This window comes from Xylocopa sonorina, chromosome 11 (genome assembly GCF_050948175.1).
Source record: "Xylocopa sonorina isolate GNS202 chromosome 11, iyXylSono1_principal, whole genome shotgun sequence".
Lineage (NCBI taxonomy): Eukaryota > Metazoa > Arthropoda > Insecta > Hymenoptera > Apidae > Xylocopa > Xylocopa sonorina.
Window position 1 is genome coordinate 4,777,790 of NC_135203.1, and position 12,859 is coordinate 4,790,648.

The 12,859-nt window shown below is 32.7% G+C and overlaps 2 protein-coding genes across 3 annotated transcripts; one reads left to right on the forward strand and one right to left on the reverse strand.

Moving 5' to 3' along the window:
• Nucleotides 1–264: 264 nt before the first annotated feature.
• Nucleotides 265–8,707, reverse strand: Hsc70cb (heat shock protein 70Cb). 2 transcript variants are annotated; one of them, XM_076904906.1, is made up of 13 exons: nucleotides 8,562–8,707; nucleotides 8,286–8,457; nucleotides 7,058–7,256; nucleotides 6,318–6,674; nucleotides 5,902–6,223; nucleotides 5,561–5,816; nucleotides 4,706–4,836; nucleotides 4,364–4,632; nucleotides 3,945–4,049; nucleotides 2,561–2,686; nucleotides 2,090–2,329; nucleotides 1,500–1,790; nucleotides 265–1,413 (listed from the first exon to the last, which is right to left on the reverse strand). In XM_076904906.1, the coding sequence occupies exons 2-13, from the start codon at nucleotides 8,399–8,401 to the stop codon at nucleotides 1,222–1,224; spliced, it is 2,604 nt and encodes an 867-aa protein (XP_076761021.1). In that variant the 5' UTR covers nucleotides 8,402–8,457; nucleotides 8,562–8,707; the 3' UTR covers nucleotides 265–1,221. The 2 variants fall into 2 exon arrangements, with proteins under 2 accessions (XP_076761021.1, XP_076761022.1); XM_076904907.1 differs by lacking the exon at nucleotides 3,945–4,049.
• Nucleotides 8,708–9,306: 599 nt separating this feature from the next.
• Nucleotides 9,307–12,525, forward strand: LOC143429052 (mitochondrial disaggregase). The gene is made up of 10 exons (XM_076904429.1): nucleotides 9,307–9,873; nucleotides 9,956–10,008; nucleotides 10,092–10,281; nucleotides 10,377–10,627; nucleotides 10,705–10,795; nucleotides 10,873–11,080; nucleotides 11,278–11,410; nucleotides 11,483–11,695; nucleotides 11,778–12,075; nucleotides 12,149–12,525. The coding sequence occupies exons 1-10, from the start codon at nucleotides 9,519–9,521 to the stop codon at nucleotides 12,295–12,297; spliced, it is 1,941 nt and encodes a 646-aa protein (XP_076760544.1). The 5' UTR covers nucleotides 9,307–9,518; the 3' UTR covers nucleotides 12,298–12,525.
• Nucleotides 12,526–12,859: the final 334 nt, after the last annotated feature.

The window sequence follows — 12,859 nt, forward strand, 5'->3', positions numbered from 1 at the left end:
GACTTTTTCTTTTAGTACCAACGAGGAACAATACCTCAGAAAAATTGCAAGAACTATAAAAAAAAAGAAATAGCATTCACATCAAAGTAGTTGGAACACAATTTAGGAGAGAAAATATTTACTTTTATGAAAAACTACGAATTATGTACAATATATATCTAACTATAATTTCATATTTAGAACTTTCATGTCATCAAAGCTTTGACAATGTTTAAGATAAAGTATCGTAAAATATACATAATTTAAGTTAGCAGCTATTTAAAAAAAAAACACCACCTGCCGATGTTATAAGCAAATCCTAGAACAAGCTTAATAAACTTCATTAATGAAATAGTAATTTATTTAAGTATCGTAAATGCAACAAAAGTTTGTATGACAGAATATTTCGCTGTCGGCCCGGAAAATTGTTGGAATGAATGCTTATTGTATTAAATACATAAGATCGCCAGCGATATTAACTACTTCGCAATTTAATTTAGCCATTAGTTCTAACTTAATATTTGTCCTATACATTATAGGTCACAATGTATTAAATCGTTCTACTGGCAATGCAATCAGGGATCTCAGATGAGTACTCCGCTGATCAAAATTTTGTTATACTTTTCCTAAAAGGCATATTAAAGATTGAAGAATTTTTTGTTATATTTTAGCATTTTTATAACATTCTCGAAAATACGAAAAAAATTCAAGTTTCTTCAGTTATTTTCCATAAAGGAACAAAAATATAGAAGTGTTGTGAAAAAGGAATTTAAATCATTACAAATCTTAGGTTATTTTTCATAAAGAAACAAGAATTCCATCATTAGTTACAGAATCATTGTAAGGAAAGGAATTTTTCATACCTTTTTACCAATAAAATGAAATTAAGAGACATCAATGTATCTATTATTCACTTCTATGCCAAATTTTACTAATTATTTACCTAAACAAATTGATATTAGTTAAGTTAATTGAACATAGAACACCTTTTTTTTATGATTTTTGTAAAAAAAATTCTTCAAATTTTAATACATTTAAATTAATATCTTTGTCCTTAAATAGCTCAATTTATCACATCAATAACTGTGATAGAAAAAGAAAAAGAAACAATTATATGTGCTAACTAGAAACATATCAGGCGCTTTTGTGACATGATAAAAATGATTTGCGTGATGAAACAATTTTCGTTACTTTAATCATAATAGATTTAATAGTATTAAAACACAGAAGATGGGATGACTGTTACTCAACATCCATCTTGTCTTCTTGTGGTTGTTGCTGTTGATTGGTCTGCGAATGACCATCACCACCTTGACTATTTTGATTACTCTTTTGTTGATCTTCCGCAGCCTTATCTTTAGGTTTCTCTTCTTTTGGTGGCTCGACTTTAGGTTTTGGTTTATTTAAAATAGGTAATACAATGCTATCCAATGACTGTATAGAAGAAATACAATGTGATAATAATACCATTTATAAAAAATCTATAGAATTATATATTCAATTTAATACGTTTCAAATACCTGTTTCTCCGCACGGATTTGAGCTACAGTGACTGGCGGTTGTTGTGTGCGAGGTGTACGAGCAAGAAGTACGCGTTTTTCTTCGAGCCACGCCGATTTCTCCTGCACTGCTTTCTCAACCTTCTTCACTTCTTCTTCTGTCAAGTGAGAGTATTTGTCATCCTTCCCAATGGATGCTTTAACGAGATCTATTCCTTTTCCAGCAAGCTGCAAAGCTCCGGCTAATTCTTCTAGCGCGTGACCTCTGCCTTCGAACTCCATTCGCCTTTCTTTGATTGGTTCACCTTGTAACTAATGAGAAAAATATAATTTTTAATTTTTAGAATATTTCTAAACATTTCTATTTATTTTCCTTCCTAAAAGTCTTCAGTTATTAACTGTTAGGTGGTATTTTATAAAACTAACCCAATATGAATGAGTTTTATGTTAATGAACCTTTTATAATATTGTTTTTGAAGTCTAATAGTATGATATCCTGTATTAGGTAACATGAGACTGTAAGTATTCAAAAAAGTAGCTAGGTGGGTGTAGTGTAGCCAGAAATGACTCAACCACAGCAGAAGTTTTAATGGAAATGATGCAAAACTTACCTTAAGGCATCTTAACCGTTCTGAATAGACATATCGTTGGAAATCCTCGCCTTCTTCATACAACCAATTTTCAGTTTCGTCTAACGTACGGTAAAGTGCTTCCTTGTCTGTTTCCGTAACAAATGTAGCCAACTGATCCTCTTCCGATAACTTAGCACGTAGATCATAAACGTATTCTTCCAATGCGTTGCGGGCATCAACGCGTTCCTTTTCTTGTCTATCTTCGGCAATCATTTTAGCCTACAATAATGAAACTAAATTAGGACAAAATAAATTGATTATAAACATGCATTACGCTTCCTTGGAGATAAGGAAAATAAAAATTTAATTCAAGTTATTATAAATCAAATATTTCTTTGAAACAATAATTATTAAAATAAATACATATTCTTTTATTTTAAACAAAAATAAATAATTTGATACTATTTCAAGTATTCATCAGGTCTACATTTCGTGATAAACACTACTTACTTCTTTCTCCAATGCGGCATCCAAGTCACGTTGGGAAAGTCCATATCCACGTATTTCTACCGGTAAATCAATAGTGCGAACAGGAACTTTCTTTTTACCTTTACTTTCATCGTTTTTATCGTCACCCTGAAAAATAATATATTAACGTGAAACATTTTCATTTGCACAAATTTGTCTGCAACAAAGTTTACTGAAACCCATGTTCTTTTCCTTCTATAAACATTAAAAATATACGTGAAACACATTTTGTATTAATTCTAAAACTAGCATTTTTAAGAATCTTTGTAAACGGCTTTACATTCTTGGTGTACAGCAACTTATAGATATGACAGATAAAATAAAGATAACAATGTCATAATAGAACTGAAACATTTTAAACAAGACCATACATAAACTGGAAATCAGGTGATGATAGAAATGAGTGGAGAACCAAACAGGGGCATTATCTTTATGCGAATAGTTTTCAATTCGTTATAGTCTAAAGTAAAGAATTGTGCGAGAATATGTACGATGCAAACGGAGTTATATCAAACATTCTACGAATCGAAAACCGAACTGCATTGCCTGCCTTCACAATTGGAACATGTCAATAGTAACTGTGTTTTGAAAAAATTACTGTCTCTTTTCCTTCTGCGACCCAGTGAAAAGAATAATTGAGCAAAGACAGACAAGCACGGTGTGACACAGCTGTACCTTGGACCCATATAAACACATTACATGGAACAATGTTATACATATGTTTATAAAAATATTCAAATATCAAAATCTCCATTTTTTTTAAATTAAATACTCCGATTCCGTCATCTTTCTCATAGTGTCGCTATAATTGACCGAGTTTGCAGAAGAAATCGACACAGATTTAAAAAACTTGAAACGCAACTAAATATCATGCACTAAAAAAGCTACAATGTGTACGAAAAGTAGTGTCTAGTTCATGAACACTAGGCATACATAAATCAATAGATTAATTCACAAGTATATTCGAAACTTTAAATGAATATAAAGATAAATGTAGTTTCTTTTTTGCAAGCACCTTAAATAATAAAGTGAACGTAACACTTTTAGATATAAAACCTTTTAAGTGTGGCAAGAAATGTTCTTAATAAAAAATATTTTTGAGATAGCGAACAAATATACAATACGTGACACGCGATTATTATATCACATGCAGGATATTTAAATATTATCATGATTACAATGATTTTGAAACAGATAACTGACGATGCTGATGTGATGAAAGAAATAAAAAATCTTTGCACACGAAAAGCTTTTCACGTAGCTATTAACGTTTTATAACAGTAGGACAACCTAAGCAAAAGTCACAAATTATTGCACATGTTTCAGTTAAACATATGGGTCCAAGTAATGATAGTGTGTCGCGTACCGAGCTGAACCAAGAGAAAATCCTGGAGTAGGAAGGGGCAGAACCCCTCGCACCTCTTCCACCATCATCAGCATCTGAGTTCCGTCGCGTTTTATCCATGCTCACCTAAACCGCAACAAACTCACATAGTCATGCACCAGACACACAAAGCATATATGAAATACTGTATATCACTACAAAAGTTAATTTCCTAGAAAGAATGTATTTATTAATTCCCGTTTAATTAAATTGTAAAATGTATTATTCAGTTAATATAACATTAAAAAAATAATGACATTAAACAAATATATCGAACATAATTTTATTAATGTATTAAAAAGGTAAATGGTACTACTATTACGTGTAAGCCGGTTAAGAATAACTTTACATACGTATAGTGAAATTTGACTAAAATGTGTAGTAACTGTAAATGCATATACCTCAGGTGCAGGTGGTTCATTTGCTTGTGCTTCTTGATCAGGTTTATCCTTCTTCTCTGCCTGCTGATCAACGTCCATATTATTCTGTTGTTGTTGCTGTTGTTGCTGCTTCTCTTCCTCTTCTTTTTCTTGTTGTGTTAGTTCACGTTTCTCAACGAGCGACGCCGAAGCAACAGTGAGGATTCCATTCAAATTTATCCTTACTTTTACTTTTACTTTTGACAACTCACCCTCCGGCGTTGGTTTTACGTTCTTTATTGTAAACACGCCTGTGTACGAAAGTATTACATTTGTTACACAAAAATATTATAAACTATTAAGAGAACAAAATTATGCGCATACCAATATGAGTTTGAGGGTATGATGGTGGTGGTATATTGTAACTGGCAGTGAGTGTAAACGGACTTGATCGGTAAAATGTTAACATTTTTGAAAATGGTACAGGATGATTGTGTCCAAAAACCTCCATTTCACTAAAATAGAATATAATAAATCAGACAAATATTTTTATTTAGATATCATTAACCCTTTGCAGCACAGTGGTTTCATTGTGTGATCAAGTTTTTACACCATCCTGTAGGTATAATAATTTCACAATGGAACCACCATTCAGCCTCTTCATAAGGCAGAAAAATAAAAGTGATCATTTTCAAAAAAAGTAACTTCTTGGAATGTCATTCTAGACAAATGAGAAGAATATTTCATTACAGTCAGGAGCACAAAAATGGAATCCACTCAAGGCCACCTTCTTTCATTTCATTTTTATGGAGCAAATACCGGCATCGATGTATCATGCGTGAACAATCACATATACCTATTTCGTACATTTGTATTGAACGCTTGATCAGACACGCGACAGCTTGACCTTGAACGCCAACACTCCCCTCCCTTATTTTACTACCTATACGCTTATTATCTTAAAATCCGAATTTAGGAATTTAAGGGACACACTATCTGCTAATAATTCATCTGTATGGTCAACGTAGGACTCGAAATGCGGTTTAATGCTGCGACAGTGAATACACGTCGGTCATCATACTTGTCAATTGGTGACTCACGAATGATCAAAATGGTCTTAAGTGGATATAAAATATCTTGTGATTTTGTTGTTGGCAATAATTAGACGGTGACAGTAAACATATTGAAGCATCTGTGCTCCAAAGGGTAGAATATTATATAAAATATGAATAAACGTACCCATCCTCGCCTTGAGTGGGATCCCACGTTAATTTTAGCGGGTATGGTTGAATGTCAGTCACCGAAAAGTCACGAACTCTCACAGCGGGACTCAACATAGCACACTGAAGTGCACATCCTCGAGAAACCGCTTCATCTTGATTAAGGGTTGTTGATACAGGTCGTCCAAAAACCTCTTCGACCAGTCGTTTGATGGCTGGCACACGACTAGAACCCCCTGCCAATTCAACTGAATGGATGTCATCTAATTTTAATTCTGGAATAAAAAAAACATAAAATGTTATATAAATAAGATCGATTTAACTACGTTTTATACATACGTAACCGAAAAAATAACTTACTAGAATCTTGCAGGCATTGTCGCAAAGTTGATTCAACGCGTTTAAATAAGTGTGCGCACATTGATTCCATATCTGCTCGTTTCATTTCACCGTGCACGTCCTTCTCATCCATAAAACATTCGATATTAAGAGGAAGCATTGTTGAATTGGCTGACATTTGTTTCTTCAATTTTTCTACCTCTCCTAGTAACCTTACATATGCACGTGGATTGGTATGTGGATCAATATTGTAACGGAATTGAAAATCTTTACAGAAATACTCTGCTAAAATAGAATCTATATCTCTTCCACCTAACTGACTGTCAGCAGTGCTCGCTAACATCTGAAAATAAAATTTAACAAATATATAAATAGACATAATGTGTCTTGATTTCACTTTTAAAGAAAGGACTATCAAATTAATGAATATCACCCACCTTTAGCTTTCCTTTGTGAAACGCACAGATGCATACTTGTAAGGTTGCGTATCCACAATCGATAAAGACTACATTTCTCGGTGGTGCATCTGGTGCTGGTAAATCTTGTTTGTAAATACCGTAACACAAAGCAGTAGCTGTGGTTTCATTAAATAATCTAAGAACATTTAAGCCAGCAATTCGTGCAGAATCGAGCAATGCTTGACGCTCAGCTTGTGTAAAATATGAAGGAACAGAAATAACACAGTCATTAACGATAGTTTGCAAAGCAGTTTCAGATATATCTTTTAATTTTGTGAACAGCATTGCAGTTATTTGTTCAGGTGAGAAAACGTGCTCTTCTCCCAAGTATTGTACCTAAAATGTGGAAACAAGTATAAACATCTTTGTATTTATGTTACCCAATGATTATTCTTATCAGTTATCTATCTTTAATGCAACAAATTATACATATAATGTGATTCATCATGTTTTAACCGCTCTAAAGAGATATAAATAAGATATGATTCCCTACAAATGTGAAGATTTGGCACGATGCCAAAATTGAATTTGAGTAACATTAAAATGATATGGAATAATTAAAAAGTTTTCCATCGTTTTTGCACATTTTTTCATGTAATTATAATTAATTGTTATTTCATTTACATAATAAGAAAAATAATATCTATGTTATTACAATTCTGTTTCATTAATTTTCGTTAATATGATTAGAAGAGGTTTAATTCTTTGATAAAACTTACATGTATACCAATGCTTCCATCTGACAGTTGAGTTACCTTGTATGGTAACATCTGAAGTTCCCTCTGTACTTGAGGGTCATTATATTTTCTACCTAATAATCTTTTGAACCCATGAATGGTATTCTTCATATTGGTCACCATTTGGTTTTTAGCAGCCACACCAAGTATTCGATTTTTTCCGCTGAATGCTACACATGATCTAAAATAAAATATGTTCCACAGCTTAATGACAGCAAAAACATAAATCTCTTTTTGCTAACCTATTGACCGCTTAAAACTACATTAGAATGAGTAGGCATGTGTACATCAATATTATGCATATATCACTGTATGCAGGCATACTGTTTCCAGAATAATCTGACCATCCTAAAATATTATCTACTTATTAGGAAAAATAATATATACGCATACCTAAAACAACAGAATTGATATATTTAAAAATTACTATTCACACAGCTAAATATTTTAACATTATCTAAACTAATTAAGTTTTTACTTTAAACACAAGAAATATGAATATAATATCATATCAATCGAATTAATTTTCGTTAAAATCAATACTAAAAACTGTATATAATGGTACTTATGTAAAAATAAAACTACTAAAATATTATGTGTGCTTTAATTAGCGATTAATCAATTGCTACATAAATATAAAAAAAATATCAGCGTAATATATTTACACTTAATCATCAAATAACTAATCTTCACCAACGATCAGTAAACATAAATTCGTAATGTTCGAATGATTTTCGGCAGATTTAATCAAGATCACGTAATACTTCCTTCGATATTTTGTATACAAAAGCTAGAATAATGATAATGTCGCATCCCTACTCGTTACATCAATTGTTATGTAAATCGATTGTAAATTCCGGTTGATATGACTACATCAATCTAAAGTGAAGAAAAAAATAGCTCAACGATCAGAAGTACGCTATGGACTTTTTTGTACTTCTTAGTCATGTGAAAGTGGGATACTTAAATAGATAAAAATGAAGCAGACATAAATGGCAATAATCAAACAGTACGCCACAAGCTCTATGCATTACCCTATGCAGAAAATCGTATTATTTACTGTTCTTCCGCGGTTTTTACATCTTTACGTGAAAAGGTTCGCGCAGAGAGTTGGAAGACAAGGAAGGTGCATGAAAAGACCGGTACACACCGGTACTTTTCCGCGCAGAACAAAATTGACGGGGTGATTATCGAAATTGAAGATACTCACGGCGTGTTTCGGAGACTGTAATCGTTGGCTATGGTTTCGATGCCTCCCGCGCGTGCTACAGCCACATAACAGCTTTCGTTACCAAAGTCAATCCCGATCACGGACATAGCAGCCATGGCTGATAGGCTGGTTGCACGACGTTTTCTTTACGACACTGAATAAATTCCTTCGTCTAAATCAGAAATTAACTATCGTTCCTCGGGAAGTAAGCACGGTCGATCGTTAATCGTTCAGAATGCGCGTTGATAATTATACTGCACGATGGACTTCGCGTACTCGACGAATTCTCGCTCCTTGCTCACGCAATACTCTGAACAAAATGCCCTCCACACGGTAACTGTGATTACTTCCTTCTGCTAACTTCTACTGAAAATTCACCAATCATGGCGCTGCAGTGTACGGCTCTTATTGGCCAGTTGGTTGTTCTGGAACATTCTGGAATTGATCGAATCGTTGGCTTCGTTTCTCGAACGATCGAAACTAACGGATCAATATGCGACGCGTTTTGCCAAAAACTAATATTATCGAATTTTTAATTAAGGAGTCGATTAAAAAGAAGCTGCCCCGTCACGATTTATTTTCATCGCGTGTCATTTCTCGATGATTTTGAATTTATATATAGTACACTTTGTGCTTGAGTATGATTGGTTTGCACGGGAGTATGTCCGTCGTGAGACAAATTTTGAAACATTGTTGCTGCACGTAAATGTTTAACTACGTAATTTAACAAGTATTCAAGGTTTATGGTAACATCATAATCGCTATAATAACACTATAAGCAATACTAAAAAGTAATATCTATAAATTTCAATAATTTTAATGAATAACCGTGAAACTTATATTTAATATGAAACAGAAAATGCACGTATGCTGTACATTTGTTAAATTGTTGTTAAATGTATTCGTTGTACATACATTTCTATAAAAATAATAATTATTTGCTTGAATATATGTAATACTTTATTGCAATTTCATAAAATGCTTATTTTATGATATATGTATGTATGTACAAAGGGTTTTGTATATCGCGTACAGGATTTAAAGTAATCTTAAAACAAGACGAAAAGGAGCATCAAATATAACACAAACCGTATCTTTATACGTTTGTAATAGCTATTGGCTGTTATTTTCAATGAATTCGCGTATACATATACTAATAACAAATAGTAGATATACTCATTTAAGATAAATATCACATGGTTCGAACGCACAAGTGTAATTGATTTCTGAAAAATGTCACGATTGTGCAATTTGCGATTTTATTCGATCGTAAAAGGGACTAAACATTCAACAACATTGATAAGCAATGCAAATCTAAGGGCAACGGACGAGATAAAAAATATACTCTACCAAAATGGTACAGGTTATGTCCAACTCTGTTGTAAATTTGAGAAGCATATTTGTTCAGTGTATAAATTCTTCGATATGTTAAAATCAAAGCAAATTCGCCCTTTGTTAACGAAAATGAAAATATTATTTGATAAACATGACATCAAGTCAGAGAAAAAATATTTCAAAAATTTGGGTTTCATATTAAGCGGTATTGGTATAACTATTACTCTGTGCGAAGCTAAGAATCTTCTCAGAGGTGTGTACTCTCTGTATTAATAATCGCATACATTTTGAAGTCGTATTTCCATTTTCCAAATCAATGTTTTTTTTTTCAACAGAGAAGCAGTTTTTTCGCGCTGCAAAATATGGAAACATTCCTGAATTAATAAACGTAAATGACAATCACCTTGTCATAATATTAAGAATTAACTGATTGTTTTATGTACAAAGGGGTAATAAAATGTTTGTTTATAGATTCTAAAAGATGGTATAGATGTAAATATGCGCCATCCGCTTGGTTGGACGGCATTACATATTGCAGCAATTAATGCAAAACCAGAAGTTATAAAACTTTTATTGGAACATGGTGCCGATGTCAATACTCAAGACGAGTTCATTAATGTTTACGGAAGTGCCATAGAAAAAGGGTTACATACGTTAGATGGTACATAGAAATTAAATAACACTGTTCACTTTTTCAGTGTTTTATATCATTATTAATATTTTACATGTTATTGCATAAACTTTCAAAATTTTCAGTGCTTATGATAAGGGAAGAAGAATTCTCTGATTACTTGAACACTAGAGCTACCTTCAAAGGTTTTACACCACTACACTATGCAGTATTAGCAGACTCAAAAGCTTGCGTACAAGCCCTACTTGAAGCAGGAGCTGATCCAACAATAAGAAACGAATCAGGATATCGAGCAGTAGAGTATGCGAAAGATGGTGAACTCAAAGAAATGCTTACAAAGCGTGCCATAAAATATGATGAAATAATGAAGGAAAAAGTACATATGTTTAAAATCAAGCTTTGGTCTTTTTATAGCTTTATTTTTGATCTGTTTTTACCAAATATTGTAAACAGGAATTAGAAGAACGTCGTAGGTTTCCATTAGAGCAACGTTTAAAACAGCATATTGTTGGGCAAGATGGAGCAATATCTATTGTAGCATCTAGTAAGATTTATTTTACATAATTGATAATTGATATACAAATATAAACATGCGATTTTTTATACTTTATATAATTGCAGCTATCAGGAGGAAAGAGAATGGATGGATAGATGAAAAGCACCCTCTAGTATTCTTATTCTTAGGTTCATCGGGAATTGGAAAAACTGAATTGGCTAAACAATTGGCTGCATATATTCATAAAAATAAACAGGAAGGTTTTATTCGGTTAGACATGTCTGAATATCAAGAGAAACATGAAGTTGCTAAATTGATTGGAGCACCGCCAGGGTATGTACACTGAGTCTCATCGATTTTGGTATGTAACACTAACACATGCTGAAGCCAGAGAGTTGGTAAATAGAAAACTAATTTATCAACACTTATTATGTCACACACTGCATCAGGACAGATGAGAGTGCATATGCACAAATACATATGCATAAAATATGATCACTTTGTGTATATGAAAATATGATTTGTATTAGGTATGTGGGGCATGACGATGGTGGACAATTAACTAAACTTTTGAGAAAGTGCCCAAATGCTGTTGTATTATTTGATGAGGTTGACAAAGCTCACCCTGATGTATTGACCGTTTTGTTACAACTTTTTGACGAGGTATGGTTTCTTTCAGTATTATATATTATCAGAACATTGCTTCGGATTGGAAATTTTGAATTATCTTTTTAGGGAAGACTTACCGATGGTAAAGGTAAGACAATCGAATGTAAAAATGCCATTTTTATAATGACATCAAATCTGGCAAGCGAAGTGATCGCTGACCATGCGGTGCAACTTAGAGAAGAAGCTCAACGTGTTCTCGAACAAAAGCATGATAAAAATTCTAGTACAGAGGAGGATTCAGAACATATTGAAATATCTCGTAAATTCAAGGACGACGTGGTAAATGCTAGATAGATTGATACATTTTTAATCTTTCTAAAATGGCTCATAATTTAGTTTACTTGAAATGATCATTCAACAGGTTAGACCAATACTAAAAAGTCATTTTCGCAGAGATGAGTTTTTAGGTAGAATAAACGAGATCGTATACTTTTTACCATTTTCTCAATCTGAGCTTATAACATTAGTGGCCAAAGAATTAGAAGCTTGGGCAGATCGTGCGAAAGAAAGGCATAAAATAGAATTGAAATGGAATAGAGAAGTCTTATCGCTCTTGGCTGAAGGATATGATACTCATTACGGTGCGCGCTCTATTAAATACGAAGTGGAAAGACGTGTTGTTAATCAATTAGCTGCTGCTCACGAACGAGGTCAACTTGGTACGTAAATTATTAATTATTGCTCCAATATCTTACTATTGGAGACTGTAATACAATATAGTTTGTTATACAGAAAAGGGATGCTGCGTATTACTAAAAGTTAAGTGGCATAAAAATGGTGGCGCGAATATAGCGTTATCAATACGACGAAAAGGTGCAAAAGATTTCGTTGATATTTCTAGCACAGATAACTTGATAAAAAATGTGAATTCTCTGTTTTAATATTATCGATGAATATACAACGATTTTCAGAAAATGTAGACATTGTATTATAGCTCAATCTGCCACAGTATGCATAAATAAAAAGTTCAAAACGTTTTGTATTATTTATTGTAGAACTGAAACAGTGTTTATAAGAGTAATATATGTTTAATACTGTATTTATAATTTGCGATGATCTCTTGAGATAATCTGTAACAAAATAAACTGTGAATAAAATTCATACATAATTACCCCGCCAACATAACATTGTCACAGTAAATAAATAAATTTGCATATAAAAAACATGAAGATTAATAAATTATTATCAATCAATTCGAAAATGGGACCATTAATCTTCCAGGATTTACCTATCTCACAAGAAACCACATTATTCTGGTGACTAACGCTAAAAGAGTTAAGAGGCGCCATCTGGGTTAAGCCAGAATAAATAAATTAGACTAGTTCTAAGATAGTTAAGTATAAGAAATAGTTTAATCTTTACCTAGTAATATATTTGTAATATAGTAGTTGGTAAAAGTAGTATGTAAAGCATGTAAAAAATATGAAAATGCTCGACCTATTC

Coding starts and splice junctions, on each gene's coding strand:
- LOC143429052 (XM_076904429.1), top strand. CDS start 9,519: ATGTCACGATTGTGCAATTTGCGATTTTATTCGATCGTAAAAGGGACT. Junction 9,874..9,955: donor AGCTAAGAATCTTCTCAGAG/GTGTGTACTCTC, acceptor TTTTTTCAACAG/AGAAGCAGTTTTTTCGCGCT. Junction 11,696..11,777: donor GTAAATTCAAGGACGACGTG/GTAAATGCTAGA, acceptor ATCATTCAACAG/GTTAGACCAATACTAAAAAG.
- Hsc70cb (XM_076904906.1), bottom strand. CDS start 8,401: ATGGCTGCTATGTCCGTGATCGGGATTGACTTTGGTAACGAAAGCTGT. Junction 2,330..2,560: donor ATGCCGCATTGGAGAAAGAA/GTAAGTAGTGTT, acceptor TCATTATTGTAG/GCTAAAATGATTGCCGAAGA. Junction 1,791..2,089: donor AACGGTTAAGATGCCTTAAG/GTAAGTTTTGCA, acceptor TTTTCTCATTAG/TTACAAGGTGAACCAATCAA.